Below are 26232 nucleotides of genomic sequence, written 5' to 3' on the forward strand. Positions count from 1 at the left end.
CATCATCAATGGCTTCTTCTTCTTCCTTAACTCACCCACTTCCTCTTCGTCTTATTCATTACTCTCCTTCAAAACCCACCACCCTCACATCCAAACCCTTCATTTTCCTCCCATCAAAACACCCTCAAACCCACCTGACCGTACGATCTTCCTCCACACCCACACCCACACCCACACCGCCGCCGTTGCCGGAAACACAGCAGTACATTCTCGACGGAGAAGAAGACGTCAATTCCGCACCGTGTGTCAGAACCTACGAGAATGACCTCGGTCGGTTAACTGTTACGGGTGATGTTGACTTTGACCAGGCGTTAACGGCGGCTGCCGCTGACGGTGGTGGTGCGGCGGAGGAGCATGTGGCTCATGGGTTGGATGTTATGGTGGCTGAGACCGTGTTTCCGGGTCATGCTGATGAACATAGTACCATCTCAACTAGATTGGTTAGTTGGTTAAAACCCTAATTTGAAGTCTTAGGGTTAGTTTAAATATTTGAAATTAGTCATTTTTGTTAAGTTGGTCGGTGTTAGTTAAGTTCGTTATGGTACCGGCACTAAACTGCAAAAGTAAATTAGTATTAACAAAACCTGCACGTTTCAAGTGACGCGAATTTGGTCTATGTTGGTATAAGTTTGTTATAGCACGCTGCAGCACCGAAGCAGTACGGATTCGGGTGGTATTGGTTAAGTTCGTTATGGTACCGACGCTTAATATTAAAAATAAATTAGTAAGCTTTTTTAAAAAGTTTACGTGTATTTTTTTTAATAAAAAAAAGACATCTAAAATGTTATAACAAAAAAGCTGACGTGACACCACAACAGGCTGCCACATGGCCCGATCCTATGCAGTCAATATCAGTGGGATATTCTTATGTGAAATATCGGTACTGATAATATCGGCTATATCATGGATTTTCCAGATATCAGTGTTTTAAGTCTTAATTGTCAATTGCTAGTGTTTTTAAATCTTAATCAATTCCTAGTTGCTACAATTGTTAGTGTTTTGCAAGTTGCAAAAGGATAATTTGTTGATAGTACTAGGAGAGTATCCTGAATTGTTGGTGTTAAATTGCTATATATATAAATTCTGCATGATATTAAAAGTACTGATATCCCACCATGATAACTATATCTCAAATATCGGTCCTTGACTCGGCTTAGATCAGATCATTGCGATGAAACCTTGGTATATTAATCTTATTGTGTGTGTATATATAATATGAATTTAATGAGTATTATTTATTGGATTTTTGAGGTTTAAAGGTCCAAATGCATAATATATATATATATATATATATATATCTTATCATCTTTATTTGTAGTGATTCTATGAAATGGTGTCTGAATTGCATTTGCTGTGACCTAATTTGACAGTTTTTACCATCTAGAAAAGTCAAAGAGAGGGCAAAAAGGCTCAAAAACTATTTAACCAAAGAGGTTCTTTCATCTACATCATCTACAAACATACTCGCCATGACATTTCGCCAAGTGACAATAAGAAAACTTTGGAGTTTTGAACTATTTTTATTCAGGCCCGGAACAACACGAGATATGAATGATCTTGTAAACACAAGAGAGGTTAGATTCAATATCATTTTCATTCACTGATTTTGATTAGTAAAACTCGCATAAAAGCTTTTACATTTGCAGATTCCTGCTTCGTTCACATTAAGTTCTTCACACGAAACAGCCATATCTATTCTTGCAGAAGTTGTATCTGTTTCTGCTCTTGAAAGCACCAAGAAAGAGTTTCTTGATTATTCATATAATGTTTTTGGTTGGTTTAAAAAACCTGAAAAGTTTGTATCAAAAGACGCTTCTGTTGTTTTATACAAAGTACTTGAAGATGAAGTGGTTGAAAATGCTAAAAGTCTTCTTGAAACGTTTAATTCAATGAAGGAGAGTTATAAGGTTCCTGAAGGCTCGGTGAAGTTTAACTGGTGGCCGTTGTCAGTTATTACTAAGTTCGAGAAAATTGGTGGTCGGGAGTTTGGTGCGTGGGTGGGTGAATATGTTCCGGCTTATAAATTGCAAATTGATAGTGGGAAATTAAGTGATTTGAAGTTTGAAGGGTTGAAAGAATGTGATAATAATAGGTGGGAAGTTCTTCTTACGCACTCACAAATGGTATTTTTATTCTTTCTTAAGTTATTAATTTTATGGAAATCTTATTAATGTTTTTATTTTGATGATTTTTGGTGGTAATTATGTTTTCAGGTATGTTTGGCTAACATTTTGGATATGTATTATGAGGATTTATACACACTTCCAAATAAGAAGTTGCCATACAACGCAGCTGACAAGATTACTAACATGAACATAAAAAAGGTACTGGTAATTATCTTTTAGCTTTATTGACGTGCCAATTTGCAGTCTTTAATCTTTATATGCAGTTTGATCAGTTAATTCCAGTTAGGCCTGTGAATGAATCGAACGAACCCGGATGGGGCGTACTTGTGTTTGCTTGTATAACTTTAAGGGAACAAAATGATCAAACACGAACGGGGTTTTCTTGTTCGTTTTCGTTGGTTAAGTAAATGAATGTGTTTTTGTTTGTTTGTTAATAGTATAACCGAACGATTACAAACAGAAATAGACATAAAAGAATGGACATAATCTATTGGACCTAAAAGTTAACAAAACTAGACTAAATTGCAATAAACCTAAAAAGTTTAAATAAATATATAAATGAACGGAACAAACATAGACGAACGAACAAAAGCAAATTTAAATGATCAAACATAAATAAAGAACACGAAGCGTTCATGGTCGTTTTTTTAACAAAATGAACAACACATTTTGTTTACGTTCGTTCGATTAATAAATAAGCAAACATAAAATCAATTTCCCGTCGAATGGTTCACTGGACACTCATTCGTTTACAGGCCTAATCCAGTTAGTTTTGCATTGAATCTGATTGTCAAAACCATTGCGTGACGAGTGAACCTTTTAAACCTTTTTTATTTATAAGTGGATTGTGTGCCTTGGTTAGTTTTTCTCATCATTCATATTGACTCTATTATAATGAATATGCTATCCATACATGACTTTCATATGATGTCTTTGTCATGTATTTCTTGCAGAAAAGTAATTCTGTGCTGAAAACACTTTCAACTATCATAACAAGTGGATGCTTCATTGCAGCCATTGGTGCAATGGGTCGGTTGTATTTCCCTCGTTTCCAAAACACACAAAAGCATCTAGTAGCGAATCAACAGTCTCAATCATCCATCCGTCTTTGGTCCATGGATCCATCTATGGTAACATAAACACACACATATGCACATACATACATACACACATTTGAACATATATGCGTACTTAATTGTGTGTATTTTCTTAATAGTTGGAAGATGTTTGTATGTCAATTATCAAAAAAGTTCAATTGGTTTACGGGTGGAGTGGAGAAATAAGAAAAGAAAGTGGCGGTGGTGTGTCAACCGGTCAACTCCCTGACTACATGAGAAGACTGGTTCAAGTTGATGATGACATTTCACACGCGTCTACTTCAACCAACGAAACCGATCAAGAGTTATTAGCAGCATCGGGCCATAAAATTGCAAGTTATCAGGTTTTATTTCTTCTTTCTTTCTTTATTTCAGATTCATTATTTTTCATAATCTTACTCGTTTTATTCAAATTTCAGATTGTATTATCATCTGACGGGAGAATAGTCGGGTTCCAACCTACAAGTCTTCTTGCGGTTAATAATTGGGCATCAAACCCTTTGACTGCAGAGTTATATGGCAGGAAAAAACTCTCACCCGGTAAGCAAATTGGATCGGGCTGGTTGGGTAACGTGTTGAAATGGTATCGGGTCAAATTTGGTATGTTTTAGTGTGGGTCAAAACAAGTTGTATTAAGATTTCTAAATGATTAATGTGTTAAGTAGGGGTTTTTTAGCTACATCTTTTAGGTTTGCCCATTTGACTCATATCGATCCGTTTAGGTAAACGGGTCAAATTTGTGACCTTTATGTATTTAAAACTAATCTTGCTTATTGATCTTTTTTTTTGAATTATGCTGGACAGGATTCTTTGAACCGTCTTTGAAAGTCAAACGGCCGACAGAAGTGGTTCTGTTAGAGTTGGTGATGTCGGAAGTTAACGGGTCACAGTTTGTGTTGGTAAGACCAGTTAACATGGCTGAGGACGCTTAGGTGAAAAGCTAACATAGTATACACCCATGATATCATTGTTCTTTGATTTTACTTGCGAGTTTAGATGTATATTGAGAGTAAAATGTTTATGTTTTTTATGGTTATAATCTTCATTTTTGACGATTTTAGTACTGTTAATTCTCATTGACGTCATTTGTCAAAGTGACTTTGATCCGATGAATTGTGCATAAACTGTTTGTGATCTTTGTTTCATGTGCTGTTAGTTAGTTATAACTATTATTTATTTGTTAGGCATTCGTGATCTATTAATCTTGTAATCTGCTTTACATAGACCATTTAATGAACGGTATTGATTGTTTTTGTAGTATTCTCTTTTGATCCATCAAAAAGATTTAACTAGACCTTGGACAACTGAACCACGTCGAGGCATCGAGCCATTCATTGACTGTGGCTTTTCCATCTGCTCAAATCTGATAAAAACTTGATGTGTATTCGTGGCTAGATCGTGCACCAACTACATGCATTATATCTTTATTATTCTTCAACTTGATCTTTGATTAAGTTGGGCAACTTTTGCACGATGTTCAAACTAACAAGATTTTATTTTAGCTGCCTGGAGTTTGGACAGTCAATCCATGGTCATGCTGAACATCATTCATAACATTGTGTCCAACAATTCTTGATTCAAACTTGTTTATTAATCCTTTTGACATTTGTTTTGCTGATTTAAAAATGTAGAATATGCAAATGAATGATAGTATTTAACATTTGTGACATTCTTTTTTACCATCTTTTAAATAAGGATCACATTTCATAATATACAACCATTTAAACTTGTTTATTTAATCCTTTGGACATATAGTTTTGTTGATTTACATTACGGTTAAAGATTTACTGGATCTTTACACCATCTTGGGCCTGGGGCTAGTGAAAAGACGGCTTTCCACATGATCGTGATTATAGCTTGTTAGAGTTTATGAAAAGTTAAGAATGAAATAATCTTTGAAGAAAGAAGTATCAAGGTTGAAAATATTATTGGCGAGATAAGATCTCTTAACATTTTATGGTACAAACATAGGTCCAAATGTAAATATATAAAATGGCCTAAGTGGTGTAATTTTAATTTGAAGTAAGTTTTTCTTTGATCCGCTTTTGACCTCTTTCCAGCGTGTGAAATGGGGATGCTCATAAAAGTTTATTTTTTTGAAAATTAATAAAATGTAACAACTACTAATATCTACTTTAATCTTTATCACTTCCTTCATTGATTTATGCTAATTAATAATCATTCTAGAGAAGAAGATATTGTAATTAACCACTATACTCACCATTTCTATCATCTTGTGGAACACTTGCATTCCAACATTGGTTCAAACACGTCAATGATATAAAATGATTGTAGTTTTAAACTGAATTTGATAATGAAACCGAAACTAAAATTATTAACTGAAACTTCACTGAAATTACTTAGTGAATTGTTCACTGAGTTTGTCAATAAAACAATTCACTTAACGTATGTCATAACTAGAGTTGATTTTGAAACTACTAATACTAGAACTAAAACTGAATCTATAACTACAATCGATTTTGTTCACTTAATCTATGTTATAATTTACCTATTCACTTAAAAAAAAGAAATTCACTGCCACACTATTATTGATATTCGTTCACTCGACATTAAAGCTCATACGTTCTTTTCCTATATGCTAGGTTACATGATTATCGGAGACGACACTAAGGAGTCACCAAAAGATCTAACATGACACTTGATTTTGATAAATACAATAGCATAGGTTTTTAAATTAAAATTATGTTTCAGTATAACATTTTTTATCAGACAATTGCTTTTGTGGTGGCTACAAAGCTTCAATTCGATTACGACTGGTCACTTTATTCGTTAGATATACATTCGTACAAATAACGCTACCAACTTTTTTTTTTAATTATTCTCAAATTATTCCCACAATTGATATTATTCCAAAATAGAAATATAATTAAATATCGTAAATAAATAAATAAAATCTACGGCGGTCAACCGTTACACGTAGACGTACTCACTTGACAGTTGACAGTATTATTATTATACAATATAACTAGGGTTTCTTTCTTTCTTTCTCTTGAAGAACAAATCCCAAATTTCAAAACCCTCAAATCAATCTCTTCCTCTTGTTGTTGTTGCAGATCGATCGAATTGTGAGGATGGGAAGAGGCAAGTTTAAGGGCAAGCCTACCGGCCGCCGTCAATTCTCCACTCCTGAAGAGATGCGTATGTCAATTCAATACACTCCTGCTTTTATTACCATTAATATTTGTTACTTTTGTTGATTGATTGTTATTCGATTCATATCTGATGTATGCAAGTTTCCAATTCATGAGTGGATCCGTGTTACGCCGATTTAGGGTTCTGTTTGGGGTTTTAACTGAAATTAGGTCTTCTGATTTGTTAATTTAAATTCATTATATGTGATGATAATTGGAATAGGAATAATTAGTTTGTAGTGGTTGTGTATGTGAATCTGTTTGATTAATATGGGTTGAATTGACTACATGTTAAACAGAGGAGCTGGTTTATGTAATAACTTAATATATGTAACAAAGTAGCAATGTTTAAAAGGATTCTCAATATCAATACGCCATATGAGTGTTGACTATCGAGCATGGTTGTAGTAGTCGTTAGTCGGGCAGGGACTAGCGATTAATCGGTATTGATCAGATTTGACTTTAATGTATAATTTCAGTTTTACACACACACACAATTTTATATGTAAGTTCAGTTTTATATATATACAGATACAAATTTTGGCCGAAATTTGGCTGGAATCTCGCTAGAAACCACTGATTTTGGCCGGAATCAGGCCATAGTACGCCGACTAAGTCCGATAAATCCTGATTTTGGCCGGATTTTGCTGTTTACCGATTACCCCAAAATTAATTAGTAGGGTGGGGACCCGCGATTAATCGACGCGTAGTCGGGATTTTTACAACCATGATATTGAGTATTTTTCTTCTGCATGATCAATGAACCTTTCTTGTTGTATATATCATTTTGTTGTAACGGTTGAAATTTGATATTGTTTTTACATGTTAATTAATATACTTTTGTTTTTTATTGATAATTGCAGTTGCTGGTACTTCTTCTCGCCCACGCACGTTCAAAAAGGTAAATATGGAAGTTAATTTATAACGGTTATTTATGTTCCAAAAAGCTTAAAGTAGGTAGGGCTAATTATTAGTATTTATTATATGTTTACCAGGAAGAAGCTGAGGTTGAATTTGAGGAGGAAAGATCTGATGAAGAATCTGAGGAGTCATCGGAGGAAGAATCTGACGTTAGTCATCTTTGACTTTTTGTAAATCTTTATTGATATAACGTTTGCTCATATACTTGATATATATTTTATTTATTGTTATAATAGAGGAAGAAAGGAACCCAAGGTGTTATTGAGATTGAGAACCCGAATATGGCTAGGCCCAAGACCTTGAAAGCAAAGGATGCTGATGTAAGTTATTATATGTATAAAATCGTTATTGAATATGTATTTTGTTTTTTTGTTACTAATTTGGATTGTCTATTGATTGCTCTTGCTGTTTAGCTGGATAAAACAACTGAGCTATCTAGACGTGAACGGTTAGTAAATTCTTTTCTTTTTTCATTTTTATTTCTTTTGTATCCACTTTAGTGTTTTAAGGAAGCCACAAGTATTGAATATGTTTTGTTTGAACTGGGTTTGGGTAAAACAGGCCAACTTTTCTCTGAACCACATGAGAACTTCATGTATTAAATATCATCACAAAGGCTATTTTAGAAAAGTAATAATCTAATTTTCACAAACAAAGGGATGTATGATATTATAAGCATGTGAATAGTTTCAACAATCTTCAAGTTTCAATCAGTTCACTCGTTACTTAATACAGCTACTTTTTCTTACCTTTTTGTTTTGCTATTGGTTTAAGTAAGCATATAATCTTAATATCACCGAATGCTCATGAAAGACGAGGAAGCGCAAATGCATTTAAATCACGTGTTTAACTTTATATTGCAGTGAAGAAATTGAGAAACAGAGGGCTCATGAAAGGTATATGAAGTTGCAAGAGCAGGGGAAAACAGAACAAGCAAGAAAGGATTTGGGTGAGCATTCTGATATTCATTTGAAATTATATAATTGCTGTGCAAAATATGCACACAAAATTCATATATACATAATTACATACATATATATTTGAAAAAAATACTTGATAATTTTACTAATTTTTAAAGCTATTGTGGCCAATATATATATATATATATATATAGAAAAATGTTTAAATAAAAAGAAAGAGTTTCCTAAGAATGATAAGAACCAATAGATTTTTGACAAGTGGCATTACAACATATGGTGAAAGAACAATTCTAAGAAACTATGTCGGTTATAGTGGTGAAATAGTAATTATAGGAAACTATGTCGGTTTTTGGTAATTTTAAATCTCAACCATTGATTAACATGATCCAATGGCTATGATTTATTCCTAGCCTTCCTAGGAAACTACTTCTTTTTAGTATAACTCTTCCATATATATATATTATATATATATATATGTGTGTGTATATATATATATATATATATATATATAAATTCCAATAAATGTGACTTATAATATAGCTCTTTTATTGATTTTTTATTTCTTCTATATATTTTCGAATGGTAAATTTGATTTGTGCATTGTATTTGCCAGAGCGTTTGGCTCTTATCAGACAACAACGGGCAGAAGCCGCTAAGAAGCGAGAGGAAGAGAAGGCTGGTAATGTTCAAAGTCCTCTTTTTTTTTTCTTTTCTAAAAGTTGGGTTTGGTAATGGGTCAATGATGGTTTGCATCAAAATGGGTTTTTCTTAGTTTGGGTCATGATTTGAATAGGTTGACAACTTGACACAAAACACTCTAATAAATAAAAACTTTATTGTACACTGGTCTACTACTTTTCAGATAGTATGATTTTGGATTTTTGGTTACTGATGTTATAGATAAAAGTATAAAACATGCTTTTTTGTACATAAAAAGCTGATTATATAACCCCATTTTGTGTTTTCAGCCAAGGACCAAAAGAAGGCAGAAGCAAGGAAATGAGCCCGCTTGGCAACTGATGAATGATGGTTGGAAACCGGTAGTTTTTTAAATTATGTGTAACGTTTAGTTGGTTTTATGTTAAAGATTTATACATGCCTATTGTTGGGGGATCTATGTTTTCACCATTTAAATCATCTTAAAAGCAACTTTGCATAAATTATTGAGATTGGTTATGGTCTGTTTTAAACTCTGCTTATTTTTTAACAAAAGTTTCTCAAATTTTAATGTTTTTTCCTGTATGTTTTACATATATATAAATGTACAAACATATATTATTCAACCTTTAACATTAGCTAGAGCAACACCCAGCATTATTTTTGTTGAAAGTAGGTACATCATCTTTGCCTCCAACATCAATTGTTTTGCCTTTTGATGGTACCATGGGATCATTACTGACATCGAGTGCCCGTTTGCTCATGACATAGTAAATCCGAGTCAACACTTCGGTGAAAGCATTCTCAACGTTTATCGATTCGAGAGCTGATGTTTCCATGAAAAAGTTGTTCTCTTTCTCTGCAAACATCTTTGCATCTTCTGTTTGAATGGCCCGTAGGTGTCTAAGATCCGCTTTGTTCCCCACGAGCATGATCACAATGTTGTGATCTGTGTGATCCCGAAGCTCTTTAAGCCATCTTTCAACGTTTTCAAATGTTACGTGCCGTGTGATGTCGTATACGATCAACGCACCTACCGCGCCTCGATAGTACGCGCTTGTTATAGCGCGATACCTGCATTCAATTCGACATAAACACAAATAAATAATTGTATCATGTAAAATTCTTTTCGTATACGTGTGTGATGGGCGTAATTCCCTCGACATAAAAAAACATTCTTTTGAGATTCAACGTGTGTTATAATAAGAAGTGGCGACGAGTCAGCTTCTTTTATATTTACATGAATAATATACCTTTCTTGGCCCGCGGTATCCCAAACTTGGGCTTTGATAATCTTGTCATCAACCTTGATGCTACGGGTGGCGAATTCTACCCCGATGGTGGATTTACACTCGAGGTTGAATTCGTTTTTGGAGAATCGTGATAAAAGATTGGTTTTACCGACGCCTGAATCCCCAATCAAAACCACCTTGAACAGGTAATCATACTCGTCGTCTCGGTTATAGGCCATAATATCCCTATCGTCTATGGTGGTGTTAAGGGAGGTCAAAGCTGTTTCATGGTGATGATGAGAGATCAAGATTGGACGATGATATGATGATGATTTTACCTTCAAAATTAAATGACAGTTATAAGGGTTGTATTTGGTAGATTAGATATAAGATGTAAATGAATTAGAGGACAACAAGGTGTTAATAGAATGTGAGTTGACTCAACCCAATTCAACTCGGTGAAGGCTAAAATTGTGGTGATTGGTGGCTTCTAATTCTTCTCATCCGTGGACTTAGGGGCAATCGACCTAGAATTTTGTTAAACGTTATGGATGTTTTTCATACGTATATCTATGTATAGCCAAATGTTGGGTCCGAGTTTATTGTGTCCACACATGCATACATACTTAATCGAAGAATATCGATAAATTCACAAACGATTTAACGAACAAACGTATAAGGTAATATCACACTCACGAAATAGGGTACCGGAAGAGTAAGATGAATGAAAATCTATCCTTACAAAAAGACATTAATTGCTCCCAAAAACCTTTCTTCTACGGCATAAAACACATGGGGTAACTTTACACAATGGTAACTACGTTTTCTAAGTGTTCCGTTCAAGTTATTCAAAGTGTTTTTGTTAATCTAAAGTCACTCTAGTTTCATTAGTTGTTTTAATCCTATGTAATTTTTATTTTAAATATTGAAAACAAGTTTAAAGTTAAGTAAGCCCCATGAAACATATATGAATTTTTGTTACCATTTATTGGTTATTTTTTCTGCTTACAACTATTCTAGACGCACTCAATAGCTTTTCATCTTCTCACATAAAGAACACACAATCATTATCTATATAAAGCTTAATATTCTATGAGCACACGCTTGATAATACACAGCCGCATAGGCATGTGGGATATGATCGAACCTTTGTGAGACAACTCATAAAAGAGAATGATCGTCTTTGAATCACACATATGTTGTCTAGAGACCGTTCGAGTTAACATGTTGCAACGCGTGTGCGTAATTAACATTTTTACGTCTTCCGTTTAACGGCCCCGCCGCAATGCGCGAATCCTTGGTCGACTTAGTTATTTTTTAGATGTTTTGCGTATCGGTTTAAGTTTTGTGTGCTAATACACCGCAACAGGCGTGCGTGGTTCAACGTCTTTACGTTTACTTATTATTTGGTTTTCTTAATGGTTTTTGAAAGTTATTGGTAGCTGGAGAGAGGATGGTGACCGAAGGTGGTGGTGGTGTCTTCATGTTTTCGAGCGGAGCGGATGTGTAATTCATATTTTACAATTTTTTTATGTGCCCAATCATAATTAATAAACGTGTAATCGAAAGTGACAAAAAGTTTTAAAGTCTATTATAATTTCATATTCTGTATAAAATTATTCGGTTTAAATTATATTCATTTTCAACTAAAGTAGTTTAATAATTGAATCAAATAAATGGTTTTACACCCGCCATAACTCAAAGGTGTTAATAGTTAATAAACCGCCGCGTTGCGGTAGGGCAAAGACACGTGCTCGGCTGGTATCATTTAGGTTCTTTATAGTAATGACAATAAACGTAAAAAAATAAATTAGCAGAAGGATAGAATAACATTGACATTTGTATCGATTTACGATAAAAAAATGTTAAAAACAAAAAATGTTAAAAGCATGAATCGAATTCGGTCGGTATCGGGTTAATGCACCAAAAATAAAAACAAAAATTTTAAAAAAATTGCCAACGCCAAAATACAACATATTAGCATATATAAACAAAAAGAAAAATTACGTGCATTTAGACATCGAACCGACTTGAATTTAGTCAGTATTAACGATGCCAACACTAAATCGTAAACTTATTATTGTAAGTAAAAAAACATATTTTATATATAAGAATGCATATATTTATAAGAAGTACATACTAAACCAAATAAAAACAATATAAACAAATAAAGAATCATTTTATTTCTAAAAGACTATCCATGAGCCCATGATAAAATCCAAAGGCAACCCAAAAAATCCATATTAAAAGGTTACACTTAAGACTTGAACTTGCAGTAACCCAAAAAATCAAAATGTCTCATTCCACGCAATTGTCAACTTCTTTTACAAGTAATTATTTTACAATTACATATATATATATGCATGTAAACGAACCGAATAAATATGAACAAAGACATGTCCTCGTTCATTCATTTAACTTTTAACGAACACGGACAATGAACATGAACACTTAATCGAACAAATATTTGTGTTCATGTTCGTTAGTTAAAAACTAAAGATGTTCGTGTTCATTTATGTTCGTTCATTTTAAATTTAAATGAACATAAAATGAACATAATTAAACAAAGATAAACGGACATGAAGGAACATATATGTAAATACATTAACAACACAAACACACATAAACGAACATAAATGAACGCATTTAAATAACACAAACAAACAAATATAAAACATATTAGGGTGATATAATTTCTAAATGCAAATAATATTTAATAAGTTTATATTAATATGTAAATGAATATGAATGAACGTAAACAAACTTAAATGAATGATCATAAACGAACGTTCACGAACATTGATGAGCGAGTGAATCATATGTTCATATTCGTTCGTTTAATTAAATGAACAAAACATAAATGAACTTTCTGTCAAAGAGATCATGAATAAACATAATAATTAACTCATCTATAAAGCGTACAATATTGTCTTTATAGTCCTTATTTCACCTTTTCATCATTGTTTCTAAAGTTAAGTATCACCACTAATCGGGTTATTCGGGTTAACCCGAAACCCGACTTTTTTCTATAAATGAACCCGAAACCTGACCCTATTAACAATTCGGGTTGACCCGAAAAACCCGAGTAATACTTTTTGACCCTATTAACCCGACCCGAATTTGCTTATTCGGGTTCGGGTCAGGATAATCGGGTTCGGGTATTTTGAACACCCCTAACTGCATTTGTACAAGCAACAACCTAACAAACACACCTTTAATTATCACACCATTTTAACAAATTGTTAAAATTTCAAAATAATTTATATAAAATGTAACTTTTATAGGCTTTTGAAAATCTTGTGGCACCAACCACCACGTTTTATCTATATTTATAATTTGTGTTTTAGTATTCTTATTTACTATGTGATAATGTTGTAATTACCACGTAATATTGTGGTAATTACAGTGTAATAACGGTGCAAATTCACATTGACGCATATACCACTCGCATCAAAGACACACATTGCATATCGATGCCTTTCTACACCTCCCATGCTAAAATGGCTTTGTACATCGACCTACCTATAAATAAATGTAGTAGATATGTTTCAGCAAAGAATGATACATCACTTCAATCTTACTTCATTTTCTCTTTAACAAATACCTCTAATGAGAAATCGATGTTTTTAAAGAAAAGGTTTAACGAATATAGAAAAGAAAATAAGAAAGCATCAAGTTTAGACAAGGAATGATACATGTATTCATTCATATTTTATTTTCTCTTTAATAAATACCTTGCTTGGACATATCCTCATGCAAAGAATCTGAACGATTTTAGTAATAATACATCTGTTTCATCTAAGTGTTCTTTATTTATTAAGTAATTCGAATAGAATTTTGTATTGGCTATTTCGTATTCGAATCGAATTTGTTAAATCTATTTCTAACTCAAAGTTAGCTTCAAAATTTTAAAATTCTAATAATTCGATTCGCTAAACACATCCTAGAATTTCCCAATGTGATTAAAAAATTTCGGTCGTAAACAATGAACTAGTATTCTAAAACATCTAGTTATGCTAAACATGTGTTTTGGATCATTCTCCTAATTCTTTATCATTTGTCATGTATGCATCAATTCAACTTTTCTTCCATCATTCAGTCACACCATCATTGTTTTCATAACCGGATCAAACATTGATCTGGACGGCCAACCGGCTCACTGGTTCATGCAACTGAACTAGGCGGACCAACCGAACAACTTTGGTAAAAAAATGACAAGTCAAGCTGGAAAAATGATTTTTCAAAATAATAATAATAATAATAATAATAATAATAATAATAATAATAATAATAGTAATAATAATATTGTTTTCATAGAAAACCGGTTCAACTGGTTAGGTTTTCCCGTTCGACAACTTGAACCAGTTCAGACTGGCCGGTTCTCTGAAGCCGAGCGAACTATACAGAACCCAGCCGGTCTGTGGATCGAATCCCGATCGGAACCCATGTTGTGGTTCATTCCCCTTATTCTTTATCATTCTTCTCTATTGTATTATTTAATAATATTGAATGATATTAAAAAATGAAAAAGAAAAGAATAAAAAAACAAAAAAAATTCATTAGATTGCCCTTGAGTTCACCATCCTTCAAACTTCAAAGGATGCGTATGACCACCCTCATTCTCTTCATTTCACGCGTGATCATTTGGAGGCAACAAGGTTTTCCTTCTTCACCCTTGAAGGAGGACGCCTGCCACGTAGGATCCTTCAAAGATCTTCCATGACCTATACCCCATAACCTAATATTTACTAATACACTTACGATTGATTGATATAATTTCCAAACTAATTATAGTTTTGTTTCAATGATGATAACATTAATAGTAATATTTGATGTTACGATATGGGCTTGTGTTGAGTTAAGTAATATAGGTGATGAACTTGGGTTATTAAAGGAAAGACCATGGGCTTAAGCCCATGACCCATAATATATAAACAATAATTATGCATTAATCCATCCATTTCACTCATTCCTTACACCATCAAAAACACACACTTAGCTCTCTGTCATCCTACTTTCTCTCTCTAGCCGAAATCACCAAGAAACCCGAGCATCAACCCGAGGTAATGATAGTATGATATTGTATAGATCCAAACCCGCTAGATCTAGTCGCGAAACGACGGGCCGACACCCTAAACCATTAAGGTCACGAGATCCGGATGGAATCGGGTATAAACCGATCAAAATATGAGCTTAGGGGTCACCCTAGCTCAGATATGATCGAACGGGACGAGAAACGGTGTAAACGGTGCGGAAATACGTTTTTCCGGCCACCTCCCGTTTTTCCGGCGATGCCGGCGCCGGAAAGGCGGCGCCGGAAACGGTGTACGAGGTAAGGGAATGTCAGAGAATGTTTATGACATTCTCTGACCTAACCCTAGTTCATTAGCGAAGACTTAACGAATTAGGAGGCAATTCGTTATTCCATTTGTTAAGAGGAGACAACGAAATAGAAACAGTTCGTTATGAAATTCGTTAAGTAATTCGTTAAGGAGAAATAACGAATTAGCGGTAATTCGTCATGACTATTAGTTAAGGGAAATAACGAATTAGCAGCAGTTCGTTATGAATCGTTCGTTAAGACCAATTCGTTGTATAAGCCAATTCGTTAAGAAATAACGAAGGAGCCTCCTTCGTTAACGAACTGGATAACGAAGTAGACTTTGAAATAATGACAGAAAGGTCCTTGGACTGATGATATAATGGATTAATTACAAAGACGCCCTCAAACTTTATGAGTTAGCAAATAATATAATAAATTAGAAGTCTAATGGAAAATGTATTACGACAGTTTATTATGTAATATAATAAATTATAATTATAATGGCTCTGCCCCTTGGACCCTGCTAGGGGCTGCCGCCCCTAGAACCCCGTTAGAATTATAATGGCTCTGCCCCTTGGACCCTGCTAGGGGCTACCGCCCCTAGAACCCCGCTTCCAGGGGCGCTGCCCTCGGACACCCGTTCATTGAGGGTTATATTTAAACTAGAATACGACATGGATAGTGATAGTTAATTGATACGCGTAATTATTATACAGTTAGTCGTGCACAACTAAAGAAAGGAATAACCATTAACGATGAACGTAACCGAGTTCAGGTGAGCTTCTAGCCCTACTTCCTTGTTATGTTTTCGAGGCTGTGTGCATACTCGATGTGAAATGTGAATACACTTACCTGAAGTGGTAAGTGTATGCTATAATGTTTGATGTGATATATTTATATATGTTATGAATGGATGTCTGTCAGTGCATGAACGATCTTCGGATATGGCACGTATTGACAGGGAAAGTAATGTTTTTCGGCGCGTGAACGTTCTTTGGATATTGCACGTATCGCCAAAGAGCATGATTTCCAGGTAATAAGCAGTGTGTATGAATGTTATGTTGTGACTTGTTTATTATGTAACTGATGTAACGATAAGAAGTGTGTTGTAGGCAAGTCGAGTTCAAGTGTGGTAGAAGTGGTTACAAGTTAGTAAGGGTGTAAGTGGCATGACGATAGTACGTGGTAGGGTAAGCCTATACGTTTCTTCGTTATTAAGTGGCACAACGATAATACGTGGGAGGGCGAGCCTCTACGTGCCTTTGTTAAATAAGTGGCAATACGTAAGAACGTGGGAGGGCAAGACTCAATGTGCTTCCGTATTTAAGTGGCTAAGATGAAGGGGCAGTAAAGAGGTTAGCGGTGAGATGAACAAGTTAGATGAACGTGTTGATCAGTTCTTCATGTAAGGAATGGAAAACATAAATATATTAAACCTATGAACCTGTTACAGCATGGAGTGTAGTAACCGCAACAAGATATGATGTAGTTGACATGTTTGTCATCTTGACCGAGTTCCCCTTTAGGATGTATAGTTAAGGATGGTGTTAGGGTTCTTGAGAGGAACCCGATATAGGAGAGAAGAGGCACATAAAATTGTATGTATGTGTGATTAGGTTATGATGTTAATATTGATCTCTCTTTATATACACCCAAGAGGAAACCCTTTATTAGCTAGTAAAGGTAATATGACCCATCAACAATTACCAAACTAATATATAATAAGGTATAATTAATTATTTTGATCTATTATTATATAAATGATAATGATGGCCATATTAATAAATATATAATATATATTTATTCTTACATTCTCCCACTTGGCCAAATAATCATTTATTATGAGTATTAAATAAGTCTGATCAGGAGTTAACACTCATTTTAGCTTTAAACTTAAACCGGAACAGTCATTGAATTGAACATCAGCTCAAGACCCCCATTAATCATACTGCAGTCCTTATTTAAAACCTAAGCAGTTATGATCAAAATTTTCAAGTAAGCCCTTCAGAACGTTTGATTTGTATAATAATTTGTCTATATGTCATTATGCATGCAGAACATATTAAGAGAAATACAAAATCAAAACTGACGAGGAAAATTAATAGTTAATCATTCATAGTACGATATGCAATTGTGCATGGTCATCAATAAACCCCTCATGATTATTAGCGCTTTCATAATACTTATGGGTAATAGACCTTTAATTATAGGATCCTTAAGCATATCATGAATGTATTCGATATGAAAATTTAGATTCCTTAATTCGTTCATAAATGAATAAATAACTTCATATCAAAATTTAATGCAGCACCTCTCAAATTGTTATTGTTTGAGAAAACATAGTAGCTGACTCTATCACAATAAGTCTTCAATATATAATTTATATGGAGTTTAATAAACTTATGAGTCCACTAATAAATATTCAACAACATTTATTGACAACAATGTTGTAATTAATCAACATATTATGTCGTTATGACTTAGGTTGTTATTATAAGTTCATTATGACTCCTCCATGAGATAGATTTATCTATTGCCATAAAAATATATCTCGAAAATTACATTTTCTTATTTCTGAGTATGACAAAGTTTAGAGTAATCTACTGGTTTGAATTCTCACTTCTTCTTTTAAATTATAGTCTCTCGTTTCCTTTAAAGATATTTTAATACTCTTTTAGATGCTTCACATTAACCTAGACATATCTAGTGTGTTGCAATTTGAGTAATATCTGAACGGGTATAGACTTAAACCTACATGAGGCTTCTACTTAATGAAGCATAAGGTAATAATCTCAATGATTCTATTATCCTCTAAATAGAGCAATATTGTTTGTTACATGTGTAAGGACCCATTTAAGGTAAAACTTATAGAACAAAACTAACGTCCATTTGGGTCTATCTCAGAATGTTATGATATCTATTACGTAAGGGATATCTCTAATATCTGTCATATTAATGTATGTGTGAACAATGCTTTGACATATGTAACATATACTTGTCAGAAGAATGTCATCTATATAAGGATAAGTTTGTTTTTAGTTGCTCTCACTCATCTTGAAGTAGGTACATTAATCTACTTGGTTTTTTATGAAAATAATTGAATAAAGATTTCATCACATTTTGATGTTTACATTAACCCATATATGGATTTTATTGACTTATAGACTAAATGTTCTTTGACCTTCAGTTTATAACTTTTAGGTTGTTTTATGAACATATAAATATGTAAGCCGATTGTTAGAGTCGTTTTAATGTTCATCTAATGTAGCTCTTAACTATTATAAGCTACTAGAACAATAATGATCCTTAAAAAAATCTTTTGTAATATAGGTAAGAAGATTATTTGATAATTGCTTTATCCTTGAATATAACCTTTAACAACCAATTGTGCTTCTTACTGGCTTAACGTTTCGTATTGGAATTTAGTTTAGTTATGAACACTCTTAGGTGGTTCGACCAAATCTCAAAACATTAGCCTGACTTATGGAGTCAATTATGATTGATGCTAATGGTTTAATTATAAGGGGTAGGATCATTAAACTTTCCAACATCCATTTCAACTTTAGTTAGGGAGGTTACATATAATCAATTTTAGTATGTTTTAAAACCTAGATGGCCTCCTGAGTTGATTATTGAGTAATTTTAGAAGACTCAGTTTTAAGGATTAGCTCTTGGTTAGGTTGCTATCATTTTCTGGATTCTAAGTGTGTAAGAGTTGGTGCAATATGGTGTACAAGAGGTGTATTTGGAGTTAAATTTGGAGTAAAATTTAATAACTCTCTTCTCCCTTCCTCTTGTACTTCTAACAAGTTACTATAAAAACTTTTACTGCTCCCACTGACGTTAGAAACCTTTAGGAATTTTACATGCTTATGGTCAATATTTAAACACCAATAGATTCTAATAGAGAAACAAGTTAATAGTATAAGTTGTTGTAGTTTATCTTGGTAATGATTAGTTTATTAAGAAACCTGAATATGCCCACGTTTAAACAACAATGAAACTTTTGTAAGAGTAGTAGTAGTAAATTCTAAAGAGATAAGTTTTGGTAAAATAGTGTTGTGATGGAGTAGTGTCTTGTACAAGAGGTGCAATTGAGATAATATCAAGTTTTTACTCCCCCCACCTCTTGCAAATATTGTAAGTTATGATTGAGACACTTAAGGCTCCTACTGATCATTAATATCTTTGGGAAAAATATAAGAGAAGTTTCAATGATGTACGTGATGTGGGAATTTGTCATATATATGTTGGACTTGAGTTGATTTCATTAAGTATATATGAATGGATCTCTTTAAGACCATGGGCCATAGAAGTGAGATTAGATACAAATAAATAGCCTTTTAAATGATAAAATAATTATGTCTGAATATTCCGTTTGAATAATTTCCACAAATGTAAATGAAATATAACTTCTGGTGGACCCATACTTATTCCTTAAGCCAAGTAATGTTTTATGGCATTTAACACATGATTAAAATCACTAAGAATGAGATTAGATGAAAAAATCACCCTCATCAACCATGTCATGATTTCTCATGAAATTTGGCTTTAATGGATGAATTTTATAAGTCTCATTTGTCTTTTGTTAAATTCTTATTGCATAATAACAAAAGTTGTGAAAGCATGTAGCTAGTTCTATTTTATAAATGTTTCAATCCAGATATTGATAACAAATAATATGAGATTTTAGGGTAAGAGTGACTTTATGTTGGCTATGCAAACCTCACAACTGTCATAATGTAGCTTAAGTATTGATACTAAATTCTGATTGTTCTCCAGAATATTTAAGGTAACATAAAACGTAATTAGAAGACAGTTTTTCATGGTTATAATAGTCTTAACATTTAAATTTTGTCACCAACACTCATGTTAGTTATTTGTTGATATCAGTAAAGAAACTTATAGAACTAGACTCAGCCTATCATGTTAATTGGAATATCAGGATTAGCAGACTTAAATATCATTAATATACGACTACTGGTTTAGCCAGATGTTCTTTTGAATTATGGATAGCCTTGTTACTTATGCCTAATATAATGACATATTTTTACAACGAGACTTCTCCTTAGAGAACTTAAAGCTGGAAGTAATACTTGTATTTTGTCTATGAACCTTAGAATTATCCTCTTTAAGGTTTTAATGGTGGTGAGTTGAATAACATCTTATGTTCCACTGCCATATTCTTTTTTTTTACCTGTGTTACTAATCAACATACTCGTTTTCCTTTTGTACTTATGAGTGTTATAGTTGATACTTAATGCAACAAATTGTAATAATAGAAACTTTTAGTATGTAATGCATTAGAAAAGTGTACTTATTTCTATGTGTGAGCTCTTAACTTTATGGGTCATGGTATTGTACATTATGATGTATTCGGTAATGTCATTTAACCTTATAGTTAGAACTTTTAAGGAGTGCATGAATCTTAGGAGTTATTTTGATTAGTCTTAGGAAAAACTAAATTTAGAATAACTCTAGTGATAGCATTTATTTATATAAGTTCTTGATTATCATTATCGTAAGAGACATTATGATTGACTAATTCTATTTGTTATGCTCCAGTTTTCAATGGAATGATTGTTATTATAAAGAGCAGTAGGATAGTCATATTATGTCTTAAGGGATAACTAAAACTAAGAAGAGCTAAATATTATTGAAATCTTTATGATGTAAAACTTATATTATGTTTTAATATTAGAGTGGGTGATTTAGATGAGATAGTTATTTATAGAAGAAAATTATAGCGAGTAATGTTATGAGATATTAAATAATACATATTAAATTTATGATCATTAGCTTAATGAAGGATCATTAATGTGAGGATCATTATATTTTATTGAAGTTGTGATATGTCTATTATTAACATCAAACTAATAGACTATAATTAAAAGTTCTACTTAAATAAAAAACAAATCACCTTTGGGCAGAATTAAAATTTATTTAAGTATGTGTGCAAAACACTTGTATCCCATCACCTTTGGGCAGAAGTGAGACAATTTTTTTAATTATGCACATGCTAGTTTTGCTTGATAAAATGTAACACATCACCTTTGGGCAGAAGGGAGACATTTATATCATGTTATGCAAAAAACTAACAAAAGCTTTCAGTTAAACTTGAATGATATGGTAAATGTAACTGATCACTTTTGGGCAGAAGTGTTACATCAAAAGTTCAAGTTAAGCCTTTATGTTTTATAAAATTTTATAATATTTAAGGTTTACAAAACATTTAATTAGTTAATAGCAGAAAAATATTTAAAGTAAGGATTTTTAAGTTTCCGGTAAAACCTTATTTTTTTCGGAATTAGTTCTGGAAATTTTGGGTTCTCGAGAATTGCCAGTTTCCAGCTTTTAGCGGGTTTTTCAGTATTTGGGTGTTTTCATGATTTTATGGAGTTTTTAGAAAAATAATGTTGATTCCGGTATTAGTGAGTTTTCGGGTTTATGGGTTATAACCCAAACCGTTTTAGAAACTCATAAACTCTTAGAACACATAAACTATTTTAAGCCCATAATACATGATTTTAAATAACCGTGAACCCGTAAACTGGTTTAAGCCCTTATCCAATGATATTTTTAAACTAAATTAATAATGATAAGATTTGGTTCAAATCTTTTTAATGATTAACAATTATATTTGTTTCCTATTTTAGGGGACTTAAAATCTTTTAAGAAAATATTAAAACTTCTAAGTTATCCAAGATTTGAATAAATATATCTCTAAATAATTATTAACAAATTTTAATCTAGATTTTGAACCAACATATGTATAATTTTCGATAATAATGATGAACACGAAGAACATAATCGAAAATTTTAACAATTAAACATACAAAAAACCTGGAATCGAAATCTTTAAACATGAATTTAACAGATTTCGAAAATATTAGGGTTTACTAAATATTAATTTTAGCGATTTTAAATAGTTTCATATATTATTTTCGTAATAGAACATGATAAAAGAAACCGAAAAAATAGGGTTTATCAAGTTTTAGTCCATGTCTTCTGATTCAATTCCAAATTTAGGGAAAACATGGAGAACTGACTAATCAACATCACTCTAATGCCACATGTTGATCAGTTCTTCATGTAAGCAATAGAAAACATGATAAATATTAAACCTATGAACCTGCTACAGCATGGAGAGTAGTAACCGCAGCAGGATATGATGTAGTCGACATGTTTGTCATCTTGACCGAGTTCTCCTTTAGGATGTATAGTTAAGGATGGTATTAGGGTTCTTGAGAGGAACCCGATATAGGAGAGAAGAGGCACATAAAATTGTATGTATGTGTGATTAAGTTATGATGTTAATATTGATCTCTCTTTATATACACCCAAGGGGAAACCCTTTATTAGCTAGTAAAGGTAATATGACCCATCAACAATTACCAAACTAATATATAATAAGGTATAATTAATTATGTTGATCTATTATTATATAATGATAATGATGGCCATATTAATAAATATATAATATATATTTATTCTTACAGAACGACTATGTGTGTCTTCGGACACATATCTATATATAAATGCATGAAATGGTTGTATGGTTAGTTTCCTGATTAACTAGAACTCACTCAGCGTAGCTTACTTTTAGTATGCACGCTGGTAATTATGTACGCGGAGCTAGCTTGAGGATGACACATGGAAAGGATTGAACGTCTGGCATCTGAAGATGGAAGAAATGATGTTTTAAATGTGATGTATTATGATATTTTTTAAAGACAAGTTTGTATGTTTTGTAACGAATGATTGAAGTTAACATTTCCGCGAAAAGTTTTAATTAACTCTGATTTATAGAACTGTGTTTATGAGTAAATCCGATGCTAAATTAGGGCATCGGGATCGGGGCCTTACAATAAATGATAATCGGGATTACTCTATTGAATAGTAACCAAGTTTTAAAATTGTTCCAATCAGGTCATTCATAAAATCTTTTGTTTCAATCAGGTCATTAAAGGTGTTTTATTTGTTCTAATTATATATATTTTACCTGGATAGCAGGTTTGTAGGTTTTTTAATTTTAAATAATTTGACATTGCAATTTTTTTTAAATTGAGAAAAAATAATAATTGTGAAAAAATGCAAAAAAAAAAAAACAAACTGAAAAATTGCAATTTTTTGTTGTTACAATTTTCCAGTTTTTTCTATTATTCAATTTTCCATATTATTATTATTTTTTGTAGTTTTTCTCAAAAATAAAAATAAAAAATTGCAAAAAAAATATTAATAAATATATTTTTTTGGGCAATTTTCCAGATTATTATTATTTGCAATTTTTCACAATTTAAAATTTATCTTTCTCAATTTTTAAAAAATATTTTTCAATGTCAAACTATTTAAAAATAAAAAAACCTACATCACCTGCTATCCAGGTAAAATATTTAGGATTAAAACAAGGGAATATCTTATAGAATAGTAACCAATTTTCAATAGTGTTCCAATTTGGTCACACATGCATATTTTTCTCAAATCGGGTTACTAAATCTTCAAATCGAGTCTCAGTGATTTTTTGTTTGTTAAGAAAGAAATGGAGGATAAGATGTGGGGGTCGGAATTTGCAATATAGGTAGTTATATTTTAAAAAAAATTAAAAAACGTTAGTTATGTTAAAATTCAAAAATAAAAAATTAAATCCGCGCCGCCACTCAACGTCAACATAAAAAAAAAGATTAAAAGATTTTCTATGTGAAACAAAAATTAAAAACATTAAAAAAACATGTTAAAACCTTTAATTTAATAAAATATGAAAGTTGAGTGACCTAATTGGAACAATTTTTATAGTTGAGTGACATAATTAGAACACTTTTGAAACTTGGTTACTATTCTATAAAATTGCCCCTTAAAACAAAAGCAAAACTTTAGTAACCTGATTGGAACAAAAGATTTTATGAGTGACCTGATTGAGAACAGTTTCAAAACTTGGTTGCTATTTTATAGAGTTTCCCCATGATAATCTGTCAAACGTAAACTTTTTTTCCGTATATTACTTATAAAAGTTATAATTTATAATACTATGACAATTAAATTTGTAAAGTATGTTTATAATCCTTAGTTATATACCATAAACTTGAGAATGAAGATAAGAATGTATCATGTTTCATGACTTCACAAATTTTTATACTCGCAAAACCATGTATTTTCTTTGCGAGGTTGTATAATCATTTTTACAGTTCATCACTTTTCATTTTTCGATTGTGCTCTCTTCCTAATTCTCATCTTAGCTTAAGTGTCTATATTTTCATACTACTTCATGAGTATAATAAGAACAAGATGTATAAACATTGAACACGAACATCCAATATATCTCATAGATTTGCGGTTGGAAGAACTAAAAGATTATGAATAGGATAAAGAAGAAAATAAAGAGAACGATGATGATTTAATTACAAAACAAGATTTCTGATGTTTTGTAACATCCTACTTATAATAATAAAATAAATTTCGTCAATTTAATAGTGGATCGTTATCGGTTTAGATAAATAGAATATGAGTTGGGCTTGTGTTGGTTAAATGGAGATGAGTTATGGACTTGGGCTATGAAAGAAAGAGGAAAGGACCATGGGATTAAGCCCATGACCCATAAATATATAAACCATAATCACCACTTAATCATTTATTTCACATATTCCATACACCATCCAAAACACACACTTAAGCTTTCTCTCTAGTTCTTCCTTTCTCTAAACCGAAACCAAGAAGGAAACCGAGTACCGACCCGAGGTAATGATAGTGTAATATTGTATGAGCTTAAACCCGTTAGATATAAACACGAAACGACGAGCCGACACCGTTAAACCGTTTAAGTCACGAGATTCGGGTGGATTCGGGTATAAACTGAACCTAAGATGAGCTTAGGGATCACCCTAGCTCAGATCTGGATCGAACGGGGCGAAAAACGGTGAAAAACGAGTCCAAACTCGTTTTTCCAGCGAATCCGCGTTTTTCAGGCGGCCTTCCGGCGGCGGCGCTGGAAAAGATGTACGAGGTAAGGATGTCAGGGAATGTTCCTTGACATTTTGACCTAACCCTAGTTTGCTAAGGAGTAATTAGCGAATTAGAAGCAATTCGCCAGGTGATTCGCTAAGTAGGAGATAACGAATTAGCTCATCTAGTTCGCTACGTCAGATAGCGAATTGGGCTAAAGAACTGGGACAACGAACTGATTAACGAATCAAGTCAGATTCAGATGACGAATCAGATGCTGATCAGATGACGAATCAGTTAGCGAACCATATCTCAAAAGATAACGAATTGGCTAGCGAATTAGGTTTAATTCGTTATAAGAAATGGGTTAGCGAATTAGAAGACAATTTAAAATCCTAATGAAAAATGTGTTAAGACGGTTAATGAAAATAAAATTTTTCCAAGCTGACCCCAGCCAGGGGCTCTGCCCCTTGGACCCCGCTAGGGGCTGCCGCCCCTAGAACCCTGCTGCAAGGGGTGCTGCCCCCGGACCCCCGTTCGTTGAGGGTAGTAATTAAACTAGAAAGACGATATGTGTAGTTATAGTTTATTGATACGTATAATTATTATACAGTTAGTCGTGCACAACTAAAGAAGGGGATAACCGTAAACGGTGAACGCAACCGCCTTGAGGTGAGTTTCTAGCCCCACTTTCTTGTTATGTTTTCGGGGCTGTGTGCATACTTGATGTGATAGTTAATACACTTACCTTAAGTGGTAAGTGTATGCCTTGTATGATTTATGTATGATGATTGCTTGACGGTGCGTGAACAATCTTCGGATATTGCATGTAACGTTATGTGGTAGTTAAAGATATGATTGATACGTA

At 32.8% G+C, this 26232-nt stretch overlaps 3 protein-coding genes across 3 annotated transcripts; 2 read left to right on the forward strand and 1 right to left on the reverse strand.

The window, feature by feature from the left end:
* The first annotated feature begins 8 nt into the window (after positions 1-8).
* LOC143613277 (uncharacterized) lies at positions 9-4406 on the forward strand. Its single transcript, XM_077087032.1, has 8 exons — positions 9-440; positions 1371-1574; positions 1647-2123; positions 2214-2324; positions 3080-3256; positions 3343-3567; positions 3643-3763; positions 4028-4406. The coding sequence occupies exons 1-8, from the start codon at positions 9-11 to the stop codon at positions 4153-4155; spliced, it is 1875 nt and encodes a 624-aa protein (XP_076943147.1). The 3' UTR covers positions 4156-4406.
* A 1784-nt stretch (positions 4407-6190) lies between these two features.
* On the forward strand, positions 6191-9397 carry LOC143613278 (uncharacterized). Its single transcript, XM_077087033.1, has 8 exons — positions 6191-6382; positions 7239-7276; positions 7371-7445; positions 7533-7616; positions 7710-7744; positions 8160-8245; positions 8830-8895; positions 9185-9397. The coding sequence occupies exons 1-8, from the start codon at positions 6316-6318 to the stop codon at positions 9217-9219; spliced, it is 486 nt and encodes a 161-aa protein (XP_076943148.1). The 5' UTR covers positions 6191-6315; the 3' UTR covers positions 9220-9397.
* An 81-nt stretch (positions 9398-9478) lies between these two features.
* On the reverse strand, positions 9479-10398 carry LOC143613276 (ras-related protein RABA1f-like). Its single transcript, XM_077087030.1, has 2 exons — positions 10127-10398; positions 9479-9947 (listed from the first exon to the last, which is right to left on the reverse strand). The coding sequence occupies exons 1-2, from the start codon at positions 10342-10344 to the stop codon at positions 9509-9511; spliced, it is 657 nt and encodes a 218-aa protein (XP_076943145.1). The 5' UTR covers positions 10345-10398; the 3' UTR covers positions 9479-9508.
* Between the last annotated feature and the right edge of the window lie 15834 nt (positions 10399-26232).

The sequence above is a fragment of the Bidens hawaiensis genome, unplaced genomic scaffold (genome assembly GCF_021521415.1).
Source record: "Bidens hawaiensis isolate Kalapana, Puna unplaced genomic scaffold, B.hawaiensis_p1.1 tig00037111_1, whole genome shotgun sequence".
Taxonomy (NCBI): domain Eukaryota; kingdom Viridiplantae; phylum Streptophyta; class Magnoliopsida; order Asterales; family Asteraceae; genus Bidens; species Bidens hawaiensis.

Excerpts from the sequence above, each read along its gene's own strand:
- LOC143613276 (XM_077087030.1), bottom strand. The coding sequence starts at position 10,344 with ATGGCCTATAACCGAGACGACGAGTATGATTACCTGTTCAAGGTGGTT. Across the intron at positions 9,948-10,126 it reads GATACCGCGGGCCAAGAAAG|GTATCGCGCTATAACAAGCG; the intron begins GTATATTATTCA and ends AATTGAATGCAG.
- LOC143613278 (XM_077087033.1), top strand. The coding sequence starts at position 6,316 with ATGGGAAGAGGCAAGTTTAAGGGCAAGCCTACCGGCCGCCGTCAATTC. Across the intron at positions 7,277-7,370 it reads GCCCACGCACGTTCAAAAAG|GAAGAAGCTGAGGTTGAATT; the intron begins GTAAATATGGAA and ends TATGTTTACCAG. Across the intron at positions 8,896-9,184 it reads GCGAGAGGAAGAGAAGGCTG|CCAAGGACCAAAAGAAGGCA; the intron begins GTAATGTTCAAA and ends TTGTGTTTTCAG.
- LOC143613277 (XM_077087032.1), top strand. The coding sequence starts at position 9 with ATGGCTTCTTCTTCTTCCTTAACTCACCCACTTCCTCTTCGTCTTATT. Across the intron at positions 2,325-3,079 it reads CTAACATGAACATAAAAAAG|AAAAGTAATTCTGTGCTGAA; the intron begins GTACTGGTAATT and ends TATTTCTTGCAG. Across the intron at positions 3,764-4,027 it reads CAGGAAAAAACTCTCACCCG|GATTCTTTGAACCGTCTTTG; the intron begins GTAAGCAAATTG and ends TATGCTGGACAG.